Genomic DNA, 22823 nt, shown 5'->3' on the forward strand with positions numbered 1-22823 from the left:
CCCTTGGGGGTGCCTCGGGGCATCTAGGGTAGCCGACCACCCCTTTCTCTTTTTTTATTTTTTATTTTATTTTTATTTTATTTTTATCATTTTAATTTTGATTTTAAAATTAAATGATTTTAAACAATAAAAAATTAAAATGGGGCCATGTGTCCTTTGCCAACTAAGATTTATATGGCCAAAAAATAAACTTTTTAATAAAACAAGCATTTTTCAAATAATAAATCTCATGAGATGGTGACACATCATTTAGAAACCAACTTTTGAGAAATAAATTTGAAATGTGTAATAATACTCAATCCGTATTCCTCCCATTTATTATAAGGGTTAAATACTAAATACCCCATAGGATTTAGTTGATTTATTTTTTTTTCCCTAGGGTTTGATTTTTATCGCATGAGGTCTCTGTGGTTTTGATAATAGACCAAATTAGTCATTTTGTCAGTTGACCGTTAGTTGACTTAACGGAAGTCCATGTGGACCAATCAAATGTTGACACGTGGTACCTACTTAAATTTTTTTAAAATTAAAAAAAAAAAAAATTAAGTAAGTGCCACATGTCAACATTTGATTGGTTCACGTGGACTATTGTTAAGTCAACTAACTAATTTGATCTATTATCAAAATCACATGAACCTCCTATGATATCAATCAAACCGTAGGAAAAAAAAAATAAAGCAACTAAATTCTATGGGGTATTTAGTATTTAACCCTTATTATAATATAAAATTATATTTAATTACAAATAATCTGCATCTTCGATCTTTGTGTCGTCTTTTCAACTAGCCCTATAAAGGGAGGTGCTCCTTAGTCCATCTGTACCTTATCCGCTCTTCTCTCTTTCGCATAGTTCTCTGGAGACTTGACAAACTGAAACGGAGCTCCTCTGTAGACTGTAATGATCAGAAACAGAGCATGAAAGAGAGTACCAGCAATTTCGAATTTAACAGGACCTTTCGCTACAATTTCTTTACTCGTTGTTTTAATAAATCCTTGTCTTAGGCTAAACCCACTCAGAACCATATCTTAGTTTTTGCTAAAAATGGCGTCACCACTCTGTCAATCACCTTTAGTGAAGCACTACCCCTCTGTTTCACCTTTCTCTTCCAAATTCCTTCATGCCCACAAAGATTACCGCCAAATCTCCTACGTGGGGTCCTCAAAATACCTTCAAATGTTTGATATAGGAGCGAAAACATCGAAAGTGGGAGGTAGTAGGACCAGGCGGATGCGTGCAATGGCTTCGTTGGGGGGGCTTTTAGGTGGGATATTTAAAGGGAATGACACTGGGGAGTCCACTAGGCAGCAGTACGCTTCAGTTGTGGGAGTCATCAATGGATTGGAAGCTGAGATGTCCGCATTGTCGGATTCGGAGCTGAGGGACAAGACTCCATTGTTGAAAGAGCGAGCCAAGCAGGGTGAATCTTTAGATTCCCTTTTACCTGTAAGTTTTTAGTAGTAAACCCCTATTCTTATTTGTTTCTGGGATAATATTGGCTTTTCTTGTGTTTTCAGAAGTTGTTTAGTTATTGAATATCAGAAATCGTAATTCAAGTGTAGTCTGTGTAGTCCCTCACCATCAATTTCTCAAAAGGTTAATTGTGTCTGAATGAAGGAATCACGGACTTTTGCTTGCATCAATTTTTTTTCTTTTCACAATTCTTTGTTTGCCCAATTATGGCTGATATCGTTGTTGCTTTCGATTATAACCAACCAAAAGCACGTACGTTGCAGGAAGCATTTGCTGTTGTCAGAGAGGCTTCAAAGCGGGTTCTAGGCCTTCGTCCTTTCGACGTCCAACTGATAGGTAAACTGTTTATGTATGATAGGTGAACAGCTGTTGTTATGACACTGGTGTGCTTACCTCATTTGAAACCATGGGTCAGTCACAAGCAAGTTGGAGCTTTGTTTACATCACTAGTGTGCCAAAAACTTACGTATATATGTTGATTTGCATGTTTCATAATATTTTCTTATGGTTCTTAGAGCTTTTCAATGCACATAAAACACGTTTTGCATTGTCTATGCAGAATAGCACCAATACATAATATTGATTTGCTTGCCTATCTAGAATTTCTGGGTTTGTTGTGTTCTTCACCTGGAGTCCGTGTTAGGGCTCAACACGTGTGTCTAACATCCCTAGGTTAAGTTTGTGTTTTTGTAGTCATAACTGGCCAATTTATGTTTAATAAGCTTTGTTCATGTAGGTGGCATGGTTCTTCATAAGGGAGAAATAGCTGAAATGAGGACTGGAGAAGGAAAGACCCTTGTTGCTATTTTACCAGCTTATCTAAATGCATTAACTGGAAAAGGAGTGCATGTTGTTACTGTCAATGATTATCTTGCTCGACGAGATTGTGAGTGGGTTGGTCAAGTTCCCCGTTTTCTTGGATTGAAGGTTGGCCTAATCCAACGTATGTCTCATTCTTTTATATTTGTTATACTCCATGTTTTGTATCCTTTAATATTTATTACAATTACTTATCAAAAAAAAAAAAAAATGTATTACAATTGCTTTGTATTTAGATGGATGGATACTTAGATGTAATCTTTCGGAGATTGATCATTTTAAAGCTTCTGTGTTTAATTGTTCAAGTGCTTTGTGCCTGACTCTTCCAGATTCTAAAAGTCTAATTTTGATTGGTTGTGTGTTTTACTAACATGGTAGTTAATAGTTCAAGAATTAGATCACCAAATTCTTTTGAAAACCATACCGGATCCAGTGAAGAACTCTCTCTCTCCACAAACTAATTCATTGCTAGAGTCACTTTCGATTTTTGGGTTTAGCAGCATGCTCCAATAATGGTTCAGACTAGCTAGTCACATATGCTCTTGATTTAGATCATGTATGAGCCACTTTGCCCTTGAAATTTGTTTCACTTGGTGGAAATTTGGGGACGGTTACTTAGTTGGCTGCTATGCAATTTTCATCAATATTAAGTGATGTATAGTTTGTGAAAGGAAAAAAAGGGAAGTTGTACATGTGTTTGCCACAGCATCCAGAGAGGAAGGGCAACTTAATGGTTTGATGGATAGACTTCGGATCGTGATTATGGCCTTGATTGATAATCTTGTGCTGGGCTATCTTTAAAAGTGATTCCTTCAGCTTACCAAAGGGGAGGAGGTGGATAGGTGCTTCAGAAGATACACTTGAAGGAAGTTAATCAATGTTCATCTGGCTGAATTCATAGTTTAGAAGAAACTTGATAACCACGTACTCTTGTTAGTTTTCATTAATCTTTGACTTAATCTATTTTGCCCCCAGTAAAACTTATTATTATTATTATTATTATTTTCTATTTCTATCAAGTCCTCCACAAAGTAGTTAAACTGCAGGTGGATCTTCCAAATGAAATGAGAAATTGGTATTCTACTCTTTGTCATTTTCCCTTTGTTTATTGTTCTTCTGCGCTAATCTTACCTCAATTAAGGGTTTGAACTCTTTCCTAACCCATTCTGCTTTTGTGTCTGTCAGAGCTTGTGTTCCCTTCCATGCCCTTTTGATCTTGTTTGTATTTAATATTGTTAACCAAAAATAGTCAGGAGTTGGGATTAACTTGACAATTGGCAACTAGATATATACCTACTTCTTACTTTATTTTATATCTTTCCTTCCTCTTAAAATTTATCTGGCTAACTTAATTTTATTTTCAAGCACCTCATATGAATGGAAAGTGTGAAATGCAACATGCTAATGAATTTATGAGTCTGGTTTAAAAATCAATTTTCTCTTGATTCTGTTATCTGCCTTTCTTCTTTTTCTCCATTTAATTGACATCAATGATTGATTGTATCTTTTGTATAAATCTATTTGTTTAGTTTTCATTCTTCTACTCTTTTCACTTATCAAAAAAATTTGTTTAGTCAATGACCTTTTACCGCTTAATTATATATTTTCTTTTTGTCTGTTAAAATACTTGTGGCTTTCAAGTTTTCATTCTGATTTACTTGTTGTCTGTTTCTTATTGATTTGGTTGAACTGTATTGATTTGCATTCTGCTGTTATCTTCTTATCTGGGGGGTTTGGTTTGTTTTTTAATAGTCACTGGGTATTGCTTCTACACATTGGCTTGTCAATTTAGCTTTTCAATATAATCTAACAACTGGCTGTATGTGTGGCAGAGAATATGACAAGTGAACAAAGAAGGGAAAATTACTTATGTGACATCACATATGTGACCAATAGTGAGCTTGGTTTTGATTTTTTGAGAGACAACCTTGCCACGGAAAGTAATTTTTGCTTTATGTGCTGTTTTATATGATTATTACTTCATTGCATGAATTGCAATCCATTCAAGAGCTTCCTGATTTCCATTTTTACCTTAGCTGAAGGAATTTTCTGACAATTTACAGAGTGTTGAGGAGCTTGTTTTGAGGAGTTTCAATTACTGTGTAATTGATGAGGTTGATTCCATCCTTATTGATGAAGCTAGAACTCCTCTCATCATATCTGGACCTGCAGAAAAACCTAGCGATCGGTATTATAAAGCTGCAAAGATAGCCGCAGCCTTTGAAAGGGATATACATTACACTGTAAGACTGTGAAGCACATTTTTTGACTGATAAAATTTATATGTTTGACAGGGATTCTTTCTGAACTTAACGAATTCCATTGGATCCATAAATAATACATTCGAATAATTTCTTGAATCCTTCAATATAAATTAATTCTATGCTGTTGCTGAATGGCCGGATTTGTATTACTAATTTTCTCCTTTTATTATTTTGCTTATTACACTGCAAAAGCTAATAGAATGGCCTACTTTTTTTTTTTTTTTTTTTTTTTTTTTTTTCTTTTTTTCCTTTTAGATTGATTTTGGCTGTGCAAAACGTAGTTTTATGGGGCATTATTATTATTTTTTATTGAATTTTATTTACATTGTTCAGTTTCATACAGTAACCAGTTCTTGGGTTGCTCGACTTCTTAAGAGGAACTGTGCCTTTTGACCGTCACAGATAGCTCTGTAATGCCTGTCCATGTTCCAAACATGCTGTTGAGTGTGTACATAATTTGATGTAGAACATGGACCTATGCAAGTATGCAACTGATATTGTTGGAAAATATGATGGATTGTGGGGATAAGACTTGTTTTTATCATAATACAGAAAAGGAATAAAATTGTAGTAAATAAAGTTTTCCTTTTGGGAAGAAATAAAAATGGCTGTTGTTGAAAGAAGTGTGTTTGAATAAGGATTTTAGTTATGCGAGGAAATGTGAAAAGGAAGTATTAGGAGGAGGATATTATTATATTTTGGAAAAGCATGTAGTTCTGATTTATGTATTAATAATATGTACCTATATAATTTGATTTGTCCTTAGAGTACTTTTGTCCTGGATTATAAGAATTTGCTACATCATCATTTCCATTCAGTCAACTCTGTCTAGTGTTCATTTTCATTAATGTAGCTCAATAAATTAATTACATCACCCATTTGTTGTTGATCCTGTGATGGTTCGCTATGAAATACTTTGAAAACAGATTGATTATTGGGCTCAACTGCTCTCAAAAGTAACACACGTAGAATAAATATATTGGTTCAGTTATCAGTGAAAGCAGTATTATTACACTTCTTAGGGTTTGGTCGCTATTGGTTGGGCCCAAACCTGTGGGCTTTGACTATAGCATTGCCCCTAGATCATTAGACATAAAAAATTGTTCCATTTATGAGGAAAACTTGTTCCATTCCTAGTAATCAGAAGTAGATTCATTGTGGATTAGCGTAGGATAATTTTTCAAAGTTCTTTTTCTTACTGAGGTTGTTGTTGCAGGTTGATGAGAAGCAGAAGACGGTTCTACTAATGGAACAGGGTTATGAGGATGCTGAAGCAATTCTGGATGTAAAGGATTTATATGATCCTCGAGAACAGTGGGCATCATTTGTTCTGAATGCAATAAAAGCGAAAGAATTATTTCTTAGAGATGTGAACTATATTATCCGTGGCAAGGAAGTTCTAATTGTGGATGAGTTTACTGGTCGAGTCATGCAGGTGAATCTTCATCTAGGATCTGTATCTCACAAGAAAATTTTAGCATGAGGAAATTTTTTGGCGAGCTGTATGATTTGTATATTGTTGAGTGCATTAGTTCCTTTCATTTACCCATTTACCAGAGAAAAGGAAACAACTTTCAACTGGAAGTTATGTTGCCCTTTCTGAAAAAAACTGAATTTTAACATCAAGTTTGATTCCCTAACTTATTCAGACAAATAAACACACAACTTCTCAGGGAAAGTAGTAATCTCTCTGTAACCCAATGTGGCAGATTATAGGAATATGAATATGAAGCTACAAAGCCCTCAGCAGACACAGCATAGATTGGCTTATTTTTGTCAGAATAATAAGGGCTAAGCAGTTGTTTCCGCAAATTCCTAAAACTTTCTATGTCTACATGTTTAACATCATTTTTTCCCAATCTTAGCAAAAGCTTATTCATGCAATAAAGCTAACCCTTAATCATGAATTGGTCCTTCCTGCAGAGGATCACTTATTCATATCCTTCTATTGTAATTCTGAATTTGTAATAGCTGTTGACCTATGTATAATTGGAAATAACACTATTTTCCCTTTTGTTTTACTGACGAAATTTGCCAGATTTAGGTTAAGAGTTTAACAAATTTCTGTACTCAGAATTCAGTGTATATATAAGGTTCACTTGATTGTGTGTGTGGGTAGCAGTAGTCCTCAAACACAGCATGTGGCAGTCGCTTAATGAATTTCTTCAACTTATAGTATTCTGCTGTCATTATAATTTCCATGACCAGGATTACATGCACAGAATCTCTAGGATATGAAAAACAAGGGTAAAAAGGAAGCTGTTGATCTCTCAAGGCACAACATAATGTCTATTACTTGTCTTTTCTGTTAGGGGAGGCGGTGGAGTGATGGGCTTCACCAGGCAGTTGAAGCAAAAGAAGGTTTACCCATACAAAATGAGACTGTAACTCTGGCATCAATTAGCTACCAGAACTTCTTTCTCCAGGTTGGAGCTTCTTAGTCTCAGTATTAGCTTAAGCCTGTGGCAATTTATTCTCTCTGATTTCCTAATGCCTTTTTCCTTGCATTGTTGGCAGTTCCCTAAACTTTGTGGAATGACTGGCACTGCAGCAACTGAAAGTACTGAATTTGAGAGCATATACAAGCTGAAAGTTACAATTGTACCTACAAACAAGCCTATGATAAGAAAGGTATCTTCCAGCAAGCCATCTCTAAAGTTTTTGATGAAATGTAAAATAGGAGAAAATAGCGGAAGCGGAGAGAAAGAGGTTTACAAAGAAATTTGGGGTGGTTTAGTGTTAGACGCCTACGTCCACCACTATGAATTGCCCCAAGGGCTACACTGTGCTCGTATTCACTTGATTTGTTAACAATACAAATAGTTTCTATTTATAGGGAAAATGGGGTTAGGGGGAGATAATACAAGGTAAGGGATTTGATTACAATCACACATGAACAAGAAATAATCTAATAAGGAAAATATAAATCCAATAAAGAAATCCTATGTTTGAACATCCCTCCTCAACCTCAAGGTGGAAGCTTGAGTTTGGAAATAAAAGGAATTGTTTTTTTTAAGCCAAAAACAATGGCATAAGTTAAGCTACCGATCGAGACAGCAACACCAACAAAGACAACACTACACAACGTTTTTTGACTTGGGAGAACATCGTGACAGTGGTTGGTTTCAATCTAGAGAAAAAAAGAAAAAGAAAAAAGTGCGGCACTTTTGCTCTCCTTATGACCAAACGAAGAGAAGATGAGCTATCGAAGGACTGAAACAAAGAGAGAACGAAAAACAAAAATTGCCCTTTAGTGATCAATTCTAGTCTTTGATACCATGGAAAGTTTGCATTGAAATGTAAAATGAGAGAAAATAGCAGAAGTGAAGAGAAAATGAACATAAAGGAATTTGGGGTGGTCCGGTGTTACACGCCTACGACCACCGCTAGGAATTTTCCTAAGGGCTACATTGTGCTCTTATTCACTTAATATCTTTACAATTCAAATGACTCCTATTTTTAGGGGAAATGGGGTGGGTGGAGAGAATACAAATAAGACTAGGATTTGATTACATAAACACATAATTGAGAAATAATCTAATAAGGAAAAGATAAACCCAATATAGAAATCCTATATCCTAACTAAGGTTGGCAATTTTTGACACAACTTGCAAACCCAATACGAACCCAACACAAAATTAGCGGATTAGGATTGAGGGGTAAGACCCGTTTAATTAAATGGGTCAGGTTATGGTTGACTTATATAGTCTTATATCCACGACTCGACTCGATATACAACACTAGAGCTGGCAACTTTTAATACGACCTAGGAACCCGATACGAACCAAACAGGAAATTAGCAGGTTATAGTTAAGGGGTTTGACCCATTTAGTTAAATAGGTTGGATTAGGGTTGACCTATATAGTCTTGTATTCACTTTTCGACAAGGCCCGAATCCGATATGCGAATACAAATTGCCACCCCTAATTCTAACACCATCCATGTGTAACATATCTGCAGTACTGGTGGTTATTATCATTGCAACGCTGATTGCGTAACCTAATTACCTGAATGTGGAGTGTGTAAAACAAAGAAGAATTTATTATTAGATTTTTTTTTTTAATGTAAATGATTAAATAAATAGATTTCCCTAGGAGGAGGGGGAATTTACTTTTTCTTAGTTTTCATTTTAAATTATTTAAATCTAGAAACCTTTTTTAAGCCTATATATGTGAGTTCCATTGATGGTATGGAACTTATTTAAATATTTGAAGTCTGCCAATTTCCTTAAAATCTCTTTAATTTATTTCAGGATGAGTCTGATGTAGTTTTCAGAGCAACTACAGGAAAATGGCGGGCTGTTGTGGTAGAGATTTCTAGAATGCACAAGACAGGCCGCCCTGTGCTTGTTGGCACAACTAGCGTCGAACAGAGTGATCTATTGTCAGAACAGTTGCAAGAAGCTGGAATTCCTCATGAGGTGAGGTATCTTTCGTCTTTAAGGATAAAAGCTATATAAATTGGGAGAATGTGACATGCAAATGAACTATACAATGAACAACCAAGTGTGATATTAAGTGTTTTACTTGTGACCATTTTCCGTGCTGATGTGTACTTTTGGCTGCTAATAAATCAACCACTACTCCTTTCAAAAGATGGAGAATAAACCTAAAATTGTTTCAGGTGTTGTCTATGTGGAAATGTTTAATTGATTTATGTATTTTGAAGGTTCTTAATGCAAAACCAGAGAATGTAGAAAGGGAAGCAGAAATTGTAGCACAGAGCGGTCGTCTAGGGGCTGTGACAATTGCTACCAATATGGCAGGTCGTGGGACAGATATAATCCTTGGTGGTAATGCAGAATTTATGGCAAGGTTGAAGCTACGTGAGATGCTTATGCCAAGGTATCATCTGACCTTCTTCATAATTGCCTTTGTTCCTGAAGTTTTTTTACCTAATATGAGCCTTCTGATCAGCCTCCTGGTGGTTAAATTGCTTAGCTCCACTTTTTCTCTGAAATTTTTGATAGAAGTATTCAGCTGCATAACTGCCTAAACATGAATTTGATGTGTAAAATATTTTTCCAAGCATCTGGAGTCAACTGGTGTTATACTGTTCTCATTTATATAATTTATATTCATATACGTACAAAAAAAAAATTATATAATTTATATGACTTTGTTTTCACACTGTTAGTTTTCTTTGTGAATATTAACAAACACCTCATTAAGAGGGATTAAGCCCTTAACACTGCATGTGCCTTATGCATAGTTTGCACAATGCTTCCCACTATCAAGGGGCATTTGTCACATCTATAACATTATATGGGAAAGAGCACCTATGGGTTCTCCTAAGCCTGTGCTAGTTTTCTTTGCATGTGTGAAATGTAGCTTGTTATATTATAGAACTGAAAGAGGTGTCAGTTTAAAGCAATCAGCTGTGTTTAAGTTTCTTAAGAAATGCATTACATTCTCTTTAGTACAATATTATTGCAGAGTTGTTAAGCCAATTGAAGGAGTTTTTGCATCTGTGAAGAAACCTCCTCCAAAGAAGACATGGAAGGTGTGATTTTTGGTTTTGTTCTAATGGTACACGTATTTGTCATTCACATTAGCATGGAAATTTGGTTTTCAGAAAGGTTGCTGTTTTCAATAACATTGCCATTATCCTGGAACTCAGTGTTATATAATTTTCTAGGTGAATGACAATTTATTCCCATGCAAATTATCGAGTGAAAATGCCAAGTTAGCTGAGGAGGCTGTACAATTAGCTGTTAAGACATGGGGTCAGAGATCTTTAAGCGAGCTCGAAGCTGAGGACCGTTTATCTTATTCTTGCGAAAAGGTGAACTTCTTTGAAGCTTCTAATTTTTCTTTTGCAGTTTAACATTAACAGAAAATTTTGCAGTATGAGATATTTCTTCCCGTGTTTCGGGAAATTTGTTACCATGTTATTAGCTAGTAATTATCCTGTTGTTATAATGCCCGAAAGTAAATTTTGTATCTTCACATTTATAGGCGCCTGCTCAGGATGAAGTCATTGCCAAGCTGCGGTATGCCTTTCTAGAAATAGTTAAGGAATATAAGGTCTATACAGAGGAAGAAAGGAAGAAGGTTAGTCTTGATCTCCAAAAGTAAAACCAAGTTGCTTCTGTTCGCTAGTGTTGATTGCAATTTTTATATCTCCACATCCGTAGGTTGTATCAGCTGGTGGACTTCATGTGGTGGGAACAGAACGCCATGAATCTCGCCGAATTGACAATCAGGTTAAAGTTTTGTCAAATTGTTTTAGTATCTTCCATCTACTCAGGGCTCTTCCCCCACTTTTTTATTTGAATTTTTTTCATCTTTCTCCCTACATAATCTTGACCTCAGAATACTTCTCTAGAACATGACAGAAATTGAACTTGCAATGTCTATACATACAGCTCCGTGGTCGAACTGGTCGGCAAGGCGATCCTGGAAGTTCGCGCTTCTTCTTAAGTCTTGAAGATAACATCTTTCGGATTTTTGGTGGAGACCGAATTCAGGTTTGATATGGTTGTTTCTTGGTAAGCAGTTGCATTAGGATAGTTGCTAATGAAATTTTTGGATATAGTTGGTAAAAAGATTCTGGATTTCTCAATTTTTAGGGTTTAATGAGAGCTTTTAGAGTTGAAGACCTACCTATCGAGTCCAAGATGCTGACCAAAGCTCTAGATGAAGCTCAGCGGAAAGTGGAGAATTACTTTTTTGATATTCGGAAGCAGTTATTTGAGTATGATGAAGTTCTAAACAGTCAAAGAGATCGTGTATATACGGAGAGAAGGCGAGCCCTCGAATCTAACGATCTCCAATCTCTTGTTATTGAATTTGCTGAGTTGACAATGGATGATATCTTACAGGTATGTGTCTAAGCTGTTCAAATTTTGGGTTTTCTCCCATCCCCGCCGCCCCCCCCCCCAAAAAAAAAAAGGTCCAGTACAATCAACATGTATGTGGAGTAATATATTATTGTAATTTTGTAATGAATAGGCAAATATTGGCATGGATGCCCCAAAGGAAAGCTGGGATTTGGAAAAGCTCATTGCAAAACTTCAACAGTAAGAGGCACCATTGATTGTGTTTGTTGGTTCAAAATTGACTTGAATTCTATAGGATGGCTGAAGAAGCATTCTGCATTTCTTGTCCAATTCTTGGTAGTGTTGTGTTTTGCAGCTTTTGGTTTCTGATAGAAGTGTCTTGGAGATTTTGGTTTCGAAAATCTGCAATATGGATGATCTTTGAAATTGAGCACTACTTTCTTCCTTAATGATGGTTACTTGAATGATCTTCATTTTACCCGATAAAGTCTGCCGGATCTCCTTGTTTTACTTTGGCCCTGCAAAATTATTTTGTTGACAAGCATGTTGCTGTTTGTTTAGGTATTGCTATCTTTTGGATGATCTGACCACAGATTTGCTGAGGAGCAAGTGTTCTAGCTATGAGGAATTGCAGGATTACCTTCGTCTTCGAGGCCGGGAAGCATATTTTCAGAAGAGGGTCAGTATCCGACTCTAGTTTATTACACAAGAGTATCAGTATTTCTATCACATACAAGCCAGGAATGAATTATGTTACATTGAAATACATGCTTGTTTTTTTTTTTTCTTTCTTATAAATGTCAAGTATGTGGTTTAATTATCCTTCTTTGTTTTCTTTCTTTCCCTACCTAATCTGTTTTTTCCCCTGAATACTGTTTTAGGATATTGTGGAGAAACAAGCACCAGGCTTAATGAAAGAAGCTGAGAGGTTCTTAATTTTGAGTAACATTGATCGTCTGTGGAAAGAACACCTGCAAGCAATTAAGTTTGTTCAGCAAGCTGTGGGTTTACGTGGGTATGCACAGCGAGATCCACTTATTGAGTATAAACTAGAAGGCTATAATCTCTTCTTGGAGATGATGGCACAAATAAGAAGAAATGTTATATACTCAATATATCAGGTTTGTGCTAAATCCAACATGGATTTTAATCGCAGCATGATGCTTAAATATACCTACTTGTTCTGTTTTTAACTTAGGTTTTATATTTGTCAGTTTCAACCAGTGCTAGTAAAGAAGGACCAGCAAGAAACACAAAATGAAAAAGGCAAACTTGGTAGGAGTAAAAATAATCCTGATCCGGTTATTGCGGGCAAGTCTTCCTCATCAGTATCCGGGCCCCAAGCTAGCGTTTAAGGTCAGAACGGGATCTTCAGCAATTTAGACAGTAATTGTGAAGGCGCCTACATCACTAGCTCTCCTGAGGAACGAGTGTAAAAAAGCTAAAAAAGCTTTATTTCATTCTCTTAAATACTACGTAAGCGCTTGTAATTAATTGTTCTTAGCAATTTTTTTGAATAAATGAGTAAAATGTATATCTATAACAATAGAGATATTGTATAACACAATGAATATTGTAAATCTACCTGGTTTTAGAATAGCACTTGGATTTTTCATGTAGAGTTTTAGATTTCTCGTAGTGGGATCAGGGTATAGTTATTAGTATCTTACCATATATGATCTATTCATATTTCTTATAATACAAATTTACTCTTTTTTAAAACTATTCTGATATGTATCTTTTATGTGTATATTAAGTGTAAATGTTTCATACGACATTTGGGTATAGAAGATGCACATACACTTGATGAATAATTTTCATTTTTTATTTTTTGAGAAGTTCTCATAGTTTCTTTTAAAGCATTTTACTATATAAGCATTGTAATTAGTTCATAGGATTATTTATTTAATTATAATATTGAAAGTGACTAAAAAGCAGAAATAAGAGACCTAATGTAAGATCATGCAAGTAATAAAGAATAAAAAATGAAAGTTGGGTGAAGCTTAATATGCAATAAGTATTAGAATGTTATCATCTGAATGAAACAACATGCTAAACACTAGTCTTGTGAATGCTTATTTCTTGCATAAAAGATTGTAAAAATTCTCATGTATATGACATTTTAACCATCTTGCTACCAGTGACATATATAACAACCTTCTATACAAAAGCATATCAATTTGGAGATTCATCACACACACAAACTCCTGCCCAAATTGCATGCCTGGACATCTGGACCCACACTATTGACTCATTGATAGATCCATATCCAAGACTACAGAACAGTGATAACAAATATCTAAAAAGATTTAAAACATTTCATGAACGGTGGTGAAATGCAAGACCTTAAGTACATCCTTAGGACTCATAAAATAAACTTTGCCCCAAAGGAGTCTTGAAATACTCCTTGAGGCATGTAGACAAGCTCATTATTGTAGAAATTAGCCATTCACGATCTTCCAGTGTCTTGAAAGAAACTATAAACTCACATGACCAACAAAATTTGTGAGTTTCTGACTGACGGTTCTTCTCCCTTCCTGCCATGGCTTCATATTACTTGCATCATGTCTATCAATCTTACATCTCACTGACATGGTGCATCAGGCATTGCAATTGTGTTCATGCAATTGGCTCCACGATTTATCTCATCACCATCAAGAATTTTCTCCAAAAGTTGATTAATGGCATTTCCTTTAGCCTGTATTTAGTGCGAGATATGTAAAATATATAATTTTAACAAGGTATCTAGTAATATAATAATGAGATATTTATCGTGTAGCAAGTGAAATCCTTACCTTTACTCCTATAGCAATTGCTGTCTTGAGCCTAACAAGTTCACCTAACCTTAAAGAACCTCCCTTCTTGTCTTTGACAAAAATCAGTGGAACCCTCCTTGATGAGGCCAAGCTTGGAAGATGCTTTGTCAGCCACCGAGGGTTGCAATCAGAAGCTAACAGTACAGCCTACAAATTCAAAATGAGATGCATTATATTTGTTGGGCAAAAAAATGCACAAGTTTGGTGAACTACAAAGATAACTAAATGAAGATAATCAATACATTCTTAGAATATATGCGTCAAGATTTAGCCACCAATATCAGCTGAAAATGAAGTATATTGTTCATCACATTTCCATTACTTAACCTTTTTCTCCTGCAATAAAGTTCTTTTTTCACACTATGGAACAAAAATATGCATTGGCAAGTGAATGTACGACATTTTTGAGAAAAGCATGAAGACTGATTGCTACTACAGCAGAGTTCCCAGACAAATTGAAGAGATTCACCCATGAAATTATAAAGAAAATATATTAAAAAAAAAAAAAAAAAAAAGAAGCTGGGAAGACAACACCTTCTAGTCTTGAAATGGAACTTTGATATAATATATTGAGATACTATTTTAACCCAAAAACTGAAGCATACGAGTTTGAATTCAATTACATTAACCAATCATATTGTTATCACTCGATATGGGATTCCATGACATCATTGACATGTGAAGCTCCAACAAGAGGTGACTAATTTGAAGCCGAACTGCTCAGGAGAAGAAGAACACAACTAACCTGAAGCTGAACTGAAGGCGCTTTGAGATTGGCGCTGATTGAAGAGGGCTGAGGAGAGCTTCCCACTTGAGCACACGGTGCCATGCGTTCAAGGACGCGAGTGACATCGTTGACTCCAATTGAGAACCGTTGCTAAAAAGAGAAACACACATGGATCAGGTATAGACTTTCTTCGATGGGAAAAACTATGAATGTAAAAGAATGACCGTAACACGAAAGAGAAAATCGAAACATAAGAAAGAAAACCTTAAACCATAGCTTTTCAGGTAAGGAGTTTCCATCCAAGAGTCTTGCTGACTCTATCTCCCTGTTCAGACAAAGACATTAATAACAATACCCAGTGAATGAGAATCTAAGTTCAGAGTAAACGAGAATAGCAAGTTCATCAAGATAAATTTGATACAGCCTGACTGAAGAAGAACAACATTAGGAGGCCGACCCAATAGACAACTTTTCGAATAAAAAATAACCATGAATCAAAAATATAAAATTATAAAAAGTTTGAATAAAAAGAAAAGGGCACATAAATTTTCAGTAGTTGGGTGACCGAAAGTAGTTATTCATGAGAAAGAGTATAATCAAACACGACACCCAGAACAAATCAAATTCCCAAAAAGAAAAAAAGGATTGAATTTTTACCTCTGAATCAATTTGAGCAGACGAGCAAGACGTTCCCCTTCGTAGCAACTACATAAATCAACCCCCACAAGTGTGAAAATCCAATCCAAAGACACAAACAGGGAAAGAACTGAGCAATAGAAAGAAAACCCATTAGGCAAAAGGGACGCACCCTTGCTCTTGAGGGGGAGCAGAGCTTGCTTTTGAGATATCTAAGTGGTTTTTCGAAGCTTTCTTTCTGCTTCGCATGGTTGCTCCTTCGATCTTTGCTTTGCGCGCTAAGCGGTTGACGAAAAGCTCCAATGAATTATTTACCGTATAGGGGTCCGAGTGTCCAAGGTCGGTCTATTTGAAGCCCATTGGGTTTCATTGCACAAATAGTTTAGACATTGGGCCCACCCACCATGAGACTTGTGATCATCCAATTTCTAACTGACTTTGATTAGGTTTCTTAAGGCCTTTTTTTTTTTTTTTTTTTTTTTAGTTTGGCTGTGACAGTAGATTATGAGTAATATTAGGGATTATTTTTTTATTTTTTTAAAGTTGATGTGGTTTTTAAAATCACCATTAAATTTTAGATGAATCATACTTAAATTTTGATTAAATAATAATTTTAAAAGTTATATCAACTTTAAGAGAATAAAAAGGACGATCTCTAGCATTACTCCTAAATTATTGCTTATTGCGTTTATTCTTTGTTTGTAAATTGTGATTGAATTTCGTGGTCTCTCGGACCTTCATTTTGACGCAAGTGGATTAATCTAGAAAAAGTGAAGCGGCACACAAGTCAAGGGCATGGGAGTCTGGGTCCCCGCAGTTTTTGGCAGGGAGGTTTAGTGGAAGTAAACATCCAAACAAGGAGATTAACATGACGATTGCACTTCATTGAAAACTTTAAAAACTACGGAAAATTAGGGACGTTCATATTATATATATCAACAAAACAAGTGGTCCCAATTCATCACCACTTTCTCCAATACTATATATATATATATATATATATATAAGGAATGCTATGTGTATTTTAAGTCTTCACTTGATTCTAAATAAATAATTATTTTATTAAAAGATCAAAAAGAAATTGACCATTATTTCTCTCCCTCAATTTTTAAAAATAATATCAATTTACAGCATCTTCAGTAGTATAGCTAAAAGGGAGATATTAGTTACATTTAATTATTTTTGTCCCTTTTTTTACTCAAACATAATAGCTTCATATTAACTATTATACCTTAACTACTACAGTGAATAACTTCATATTGCTATTCATTGTAGTACACTATATTGTTTTTTTTTTTTGAAGGAAAATCATTCTTATCTCATTAATAGATGAATCAAGAGCATTAAAACTCTTACAATCACAGAACATAATGTTCTGAAAGATCCTAACCGAAACTAAAAGATCAAAGTCCTAACTAAAAGATTACACATCAAAGACACCAAACATCCGCTAACCTATAACTAATCTTCAGTTGGAATAACAGATATGTGCTAGGCAAACACAAACTAATGCATAGGTAGCACTTATTCCTCAACCCTGGGATCAAAAGGACCCCATGCCGACACACATCCTCCTGAACCCGAAAGCCAGGATATCGTTCACATCCACAACCCCAGGGGTCTGGACCAAAATAACAAGCAAGGAGATCAAGAAAGAGGACATGACCTTATTACAAGCAGCAAGAAAAACAAAAAAAATACAGGGAAAATCAAAGCAATACAACTAAAAATTTAAAAATAGGAGCACACTAGGCGGATGACAGCAGCCAGAAGAAAAGCTGATCGTGTGCTTGCCGGAAACCGGTGCGTAGATGGCGTTGGAAGCACATCGCGGTGGAGACGCGTGAAAAGACCCAACAGAAGACAGTAAACGGCAAAGCTAACGCGGAGGAGATTGGCTAGGCACTTAAAGAAATTGGGGGGAAGTTTGAGTGAATCCCCCATGAGAGGCACCCACAAAGTGTGCCCAAACAAACACCTAGCAAGAAAAAATAAACAAGCAAACAAAGAACAGCAACAGGGAAAAGAAAGCGAAATCCAAAAACAAACACAAAAAAGAAAAGAAACACAGATCGGGGAAGAGAGGGGGGAACAGATCAAGAAAAGAGAGGGGGAAAGAGAGGAGGGGGAGAAACCCCTCCCCTTCAGCTGTGCGGCACTTCCTTAAGCTTTGCTAGGGTTTTCTATATTGTTGAATATAATATTATTTTCACATTATTTTCTCTCTCTTCTCTCTCTCCCTCAACGTTTCTCTCTCTTCTCTCTCCTCTCTTCTCTCCCTCTCTCAACATTTCTCTCTCTTCTCTCTTCTCTCTACTCTCCCTCTCTCAACGTTCTCTCTTCTCTGTTCATGAATTTATGATACAAATTCAAGTCTTTTGAATCACTAAAAACTCAAAAAAAAAAAAAAAAAAAATTGAATAGCATGCATATAATTGACAAACTAAAAATAAAAAAAAAAAAATAAAAAATAACACGCAGGTATGTTGCGTGAATTAATTCTATTGTGATTTACAAGATAATGCAAAAGCGGTCGCAAATCGGGAAAAAAAAAAAAGGATTAAAAAAATAATATTTAATAAAATAAAGAATTTGTTGGAGTTGGTATTAAAAAATGAGTAGCTAAAATAAAAAATTGTGGTTTTTGATTAGGTAGAATACCTCTTAGTGCCGGAGATGCTCTTAAAGCACACCATGAGAATATCTAACACATTGAACCTTGAAATAAGTTTTGATTAAGGAGTAGTGGCAGCCGTCGGATGATCCAGTTGTTTTGTTTTTTTTTTTTTTTTAATAGTGGAGACTGTGGAGTGCTTAATTTGCTTCGTAGCTAGATGTGTTTTTTCAAATGAAATTATCATTAACAAGCAGTTGTTTATTTCAATAAGGAGTATTCCTATTTCATTTTCGGTTAGGTTTTACTACTCCATTGTTGGGTGCATAGGATGATGAGTCGGGGTTAATCTCTGATACCTGTTATGTTTCAATACAAATAAAACTCAAAAAATTGAACAATATTTCATTCAACATTTAATGCAATCTAGTAAATTAAAATCATTTCATGTTTAGTTATATTTTTCATTGTTTTTTTTTTTTAAAAAAGTAATCTCTTTTATGTATTTATAAGAGGTAGTTCAATAGGCTGGGACCATGCCTAATGAAGTGAAGGTTACTAGTTAGAATCTCCATCCCCGTCTTGCGTGGACATACAAAAAACAAAAAAAAAAAGTTATCTCTTTCATGTTTTGGAAGCCTTTTTGTTCATTTGCTTCACAACAATTAAATAAAATTTTGTATTCTTTTGCTTAAAAAATAAAAAATAAAAAAATGCCTGAAAATTCAAGTAAATCACACAAATAATATATATATATATATATATATATATATATATATATATTTTAACATGTTTACACATATATTTTAACATGTTTACACAAAGAAAAGAGGAAAAGAGATTCAAACTAGTGACCTCCACTTTATAAGACATAGTTTACTGGCGATTGAGCTACCCCTTGAAGACTATTGAGATGAATTAAAACGTAAGACTCTTAATTTTGGTTTAATCCATATAAATTAAAATATGTTAAAATTCCATAGGTGTACCTTGTTAAGAAACAAAAAAAAAAAAGCAATAAAAAAACCTAAATTAAGCATTAATTAACAACTATATTTATGTTTATATACAATTGACATATGGAGGAGAAATAGATTGCCCCTACATAAAGTCAGGAGGCCACCACCTCAATAAAAAAAATATAGCATCAATCAATGAAGGAAATTAATATTAAAGGTGGTCGAGCCCAGCTTTAATGAATTTGTTCAATAATTAGCGTACGAACAAATTTGGAAGAGACAAATAAAAAGGCCACTCCAATTACCAGTACTCTAGTCTGTAGTCTGCCCCTTCTCCAGTAAATGACAACACAAAAACCAAATCCATGGGAGAGATGGAAAAAGATGGTTGGGGGGGATCATTTCATGAATATGTTTTTATTTCCTAAATATTTTTTAAATTATTTGAATTTCTATTATTAGTTTGCTAAAGAGAAGCAAACTAAGTTGGTGGGGGTGATACTTCCATTCTATTATCGAGTATTATTAATATGCTAAGGACAAGTAATAATGTTGGTATGTTTGATGTGTGCAGTATGGTCCATGTTGGTCTCATGCTTCTTTATCAGACATGTCTGGTTCCTCATTACTAAAGCAACAATTCAATCTTTGATAATTGATACATCCTACCCAAAAAAAAAAAAAAATTATTTCATAATTATTTCACGACAGTTTCAACCAATCTTTAATGAAATGTAAAACGGGATTCTACCTACAGAAGGTCTCCGCTCGGTCACATAGTTGGTGTATGTATCGCTTTTTTATATAGTTGGTGTATGTATCGCTTTTTTATGTAGTGGGAGAAGGGTATCCAAGGTTGCAAGTAAAATACTAATGATTTGACACAAACCAGAGGGGGGAAAAGTTGAGAGCACATTACGGTTTAATTAATTTTGTGAAAGTATATTTGTAAAACATAGCCATTTTAAGTTTGATCATTGTAGCAAGTCTGCCCCCCACGCTACCACTAGTGCGTTTTCCTCTTTTTTGTTTTATCTTCATTCAGGCAGGTCCTGACAAAAATACAATGAATGTTACTTCCAAAATGCCCTTATCAACATCCTCATTCAGCATCAAACAAAATAAATGTTAAGAGACACTTCCGTTATATTCTGGTAGGTTGTTTCTTATACTAATACGTGTTCAGCCTCTTTTATCGGTAGCTGATCACCCGACCACTTTCATATAAGCAGCCCATAACAAAAAATTGCTAAGTCTCTTTCCCGGCCGAACCATCAAAGGTGGTCATAATCACCCAGTAATTGCAACAACCATATTGCATGGTTCCAACCACCCCACCTAGTCGTTGAGGGTGGCGGCCAGGATATAGACAGCTTATTTTTTATTTATTTATTTATTTATTTTTTTGTGGCTCTTATTCTCTTCCCTGCATGAATGAGACAAAATGCAATTATGCAAGTCTAAATCTAGCGAGATTTGGTAAATCACTAATAATTTGGGCCTTATTAGACAAAGCACAGGTGTGTTTTGTCCTGGATAGCATGGTCGTCAAATATGATGTTGGAAGTCATATTCTTCTTTATAGTATACACACCATGTTCTGGTTAACGGTGCATTGGATACCCGACTTTGGAAACCCTACCTTTTCTTTAACAAGGCTACAGATTACGATGTCACTTCCTTTGTATCTCCCCTTGTCCCCATCTTTTTAGACATTTTTTCTTAATTGCTTCAATTGGCTGTTAGTATGAATTTATGCACAATAAAACCATATACAAGAAATTTCGTGTAATAGGTATGTTCGCATCTTACCTATTTGAACAGTCTAAACAAAGTAAGATTAGATTATTCAAACTCAAGTAAACTTTCATATGATTCGGGTGCGTTTGAAATTGCGATTTTACAAAAATAATTTATGTTTTTAAAAGATATTGCAAAACATAAGGTGTTTGGCATTGCGATTTAAAAAACATTTAATTTAAAATATGAAAAAAAATCTATGGTTTCAATAAGTAGGCTAAGAGGTGCTTATTTGAAAAAGTGTGAATTGAAACTAATATCATGAATTCGCATAATAAATATTTAATAAAAAAAAACACTTTTTAATATGTTTTACCAAACACATTTGCGATCTTAAAAAGTAGCAATTTCAAAAATACTATTTTTAAAATCGCACTTATTGAAACCGCAATCCCAAACAGATCCGAAATCTCTTATTAAGAACAACGTTATTGCACTTTAATTACATGTGAGTATGACTGCTTTTCTTACTAGTGCATTCAGATTCTTTAAGTTAGATGTTAAGTGCAATTTTGGTTTAAAGCACTCTTGTTTAGTACTAGGATGGAGGTTGGCCTTGTCTTTCCTTTTCCTTTTCCTTTATCCTTTCTTTTTTGACCTTTTCAACATAATAATATGCCATCTTTTCTTTCCCAAATGGCATACTAAGAATCATAGTGCTTAAAAACATTTTACATATCATATAGAGACAAAAAGATGAGATGTGTAGTTTGGGGAGGAAAACCAAATTTGGCTATGAGTATGAACACATTGAATTAAAATAATTGCTATTCATTTATTAAAAAAAAAAAAAGTTTGTTAAATAGGAGAAAGTCTAAGGGTTCATAAACTTTTTTTATTTTTTATTTTTTTACCTGTTTGGGTCAAATCAGCAATAGTAACTAGGGTTGTGCACTAGTCTTAGTTCATTGCACACAAAAGTTGACATGGAGAAAGGTAAGTTTTATATTAAGAAGGTGGGTTATGTAAGTATTGCATGAATATTAAATTATGCTTTGGATTTGTTTTAAGCGGGATTGAACCATATAAGTGATTTTAAAAATTTTCATTAGTAATATTAATCAATTGTATTGAGGTATATCGTAAATGTAATTGATGTTTTTCTTGGTTCGTGACATGAACGCTAATGTAGTTTATACTCAAGCTCTTTTAGATTTAATTGTCTAAGGATAAATATTAGGGGTATCAAATATTTTACCAAAAGATGAATATCAAGATGATGCGTAGTTTATTCATTAGCACTAGTAACATTTTTCTTTATTAATTATTTAAATTGTTTTCAATAAATAAGCTGCACGTCATCTTAGTACCAATTTCTTAGTAGGTACTAACATTTCTCTTGTGTAAAACAACAAAATAGAAATTCGGATTCGCAAGGTAACATTTGTCAAGGAAGACAAAGACATTGTTATCAACCTTGTATAATACATTGTCCTAGAAACATCACTTCCTCAAAACTATCGTTTTTCTTAAATAAAAATAATCAAATTGATACAAAAGGTTTACAATTAAAAAAAAAAAAAAACTTTAAAATATTTTTTATATGATAGAGATTGATTTATTACAAACATAAACCTTAACAATTATTTTTGCAACTTTCCCTTTTTTTTTTTTTTAAAGAAGCCTATAAAAATTTGGAGCAATTGGTTTTAGTATTGCAGAAGTGATGTTTATGGGATGAAAAATGTTTAAGTGTATTATTTGACATGACAGTGAAAATTATTATTAAATTTTAAATACATTATTATTAAATTTTAGATTCAAATAGTAATTTACATGTAAAGAGGTGTATACTTAAAAGTCCATACAGTATTTTTTTTTTGTGTCCATCTACTCTTTTTGTAATGAAATCCTTATAAATTAAAATTTTAAAAAGAAAAAGAGGGGCCACCCCTTTGTGAAGGAAGGCCCTCCCTTACAGATTAGGGCCCCTCTT

The 22823-nt window shown here is 34.5% G+C and overlaps 2 protein-coding genes across 2 annotated transcripts; one reads left to right on the top strand and one right to left on the bottom strand.

Moving 5' to 3' along the window:
- Positions 1 to 836: 836 nt before the first annotated feature.
- On the top strand, positions 837 to 12950 carry LOC132170923 (protein translocase subunit SecA, chloroplastic). The gene is made up of 20 exons (XM_059582082.1): positions 837 to 1444; positions 1735 to 1807; positions 2208 to 2414; positions 4123 to 4225; positions 4353 to 4533; positions 5771 to 5989; positions 6867 to 6980; positions 7072 to 7185; positions 8807 to 8974; positions 9223 to 9398; positions 9990 to 10056; positions 10192 to 10338; positions 10512 to 10607; positions 10691 to 10759; positions 10922 to 11023; positions 11126 to 11377; positions 11508 to 11575; positions 11897 to 12014; positions 12217 to 12456; positions 12550 to 12950. The coding sequence occupies exons 1-20, from the start codon at positions 1043 to 1045 to the stop codon at positions 12688 to 12690; spliced, it is 3057 nt and encodes a 1018-aa protein (XP_059438065.1). The 5' UTR covers positions 837 to 1042; the 3' UTR covers positions 12691 to 12950.
- A 500-nt stretch (positions 12951 to 13450) lies between these two features.
- Positions 13451 to 15828, bottom strand: LOC132171472 (uncharacterized). Its single transcript, XM_059582791.1, has 6 exons — positions 15687 to 15828; positions 15536 to 15583; positions 15143 to 15203; positions 14897 to 15028; positions 14131 to 14298; positions 13451 to 14033 (listed from the first exon to the last, which is right to left on the bottom strand). Exons 1-6 carry the CDS (start codon positions 15761 to 15763, stop codon positions 13920 to 13922), a joined length of 600 nt encoding a protein of 199 aa, XP_059438774.1. The 5' UTR covers positions 15764 to 15828; the 3' UTR covers positions 13451 to 13919.
- Between the last annotated feature and the right edge of the window lie 6995 nt (positions 15829 to 22823).

Source organism: Corylus avellana, chromosome ca2, assembly GCF_901000735.1.
Source record: "Corylus avellana chromosome ca2, CavTom2PMs-1.0".
Lineage (NCBI taxonomy): Eukaryota > Viridiplantae > Streptophyta > Magnoliopsida > Fagales > Betulaceae > Corylus > Corylus avellana.

Bases quoted from the DNA above. Each gene is read 5' to 3' on its own strand.
- LOC132171472 (XM_059582791.1), bottom strand. From the start codon at position 15,763: ATGCGAAGCAGAAAGAAAGCTTCGAAAAACCACTTAGATATCTCAAAA. The intron at 15,584-15,686 runs GTGCGTCCCTTT...TGATTTATGTAG, and splicing joins GCTCCCCCTCAAGAGCAAGG to TTGCTACGAAGGGGAACGTC. The intron at 14,034-14,130 runs GTAAGGATTTCA...CACTAAATACAG, and splicing joins CAATTGCTATAGGAGTAAAG to GCTAAAGGAAATGCCATTAA.
- LOC132170923 (XM_059582082.1), top strand. From the start codon at position 1,043: ATGGCGTCACCACTCTGTCAATCACCTTTAGTGAAGCACTACCCCTCT. The intron at 5,990-6,866 runs GTGAATCTTCAT...CTTTTCTGTTAG, and splicing joins TTACTGGTCGAGTCATGCAG to GGGAGGCGGTGGAGTGATGG. The intron at 6,981-7,071 runs GTTGGAGCTTCT...CATTGTTGGCAG, and splicing joins ACCAGAACTTCTTTCTCCAG to TTCCCTAAACTTTGTGGAAT.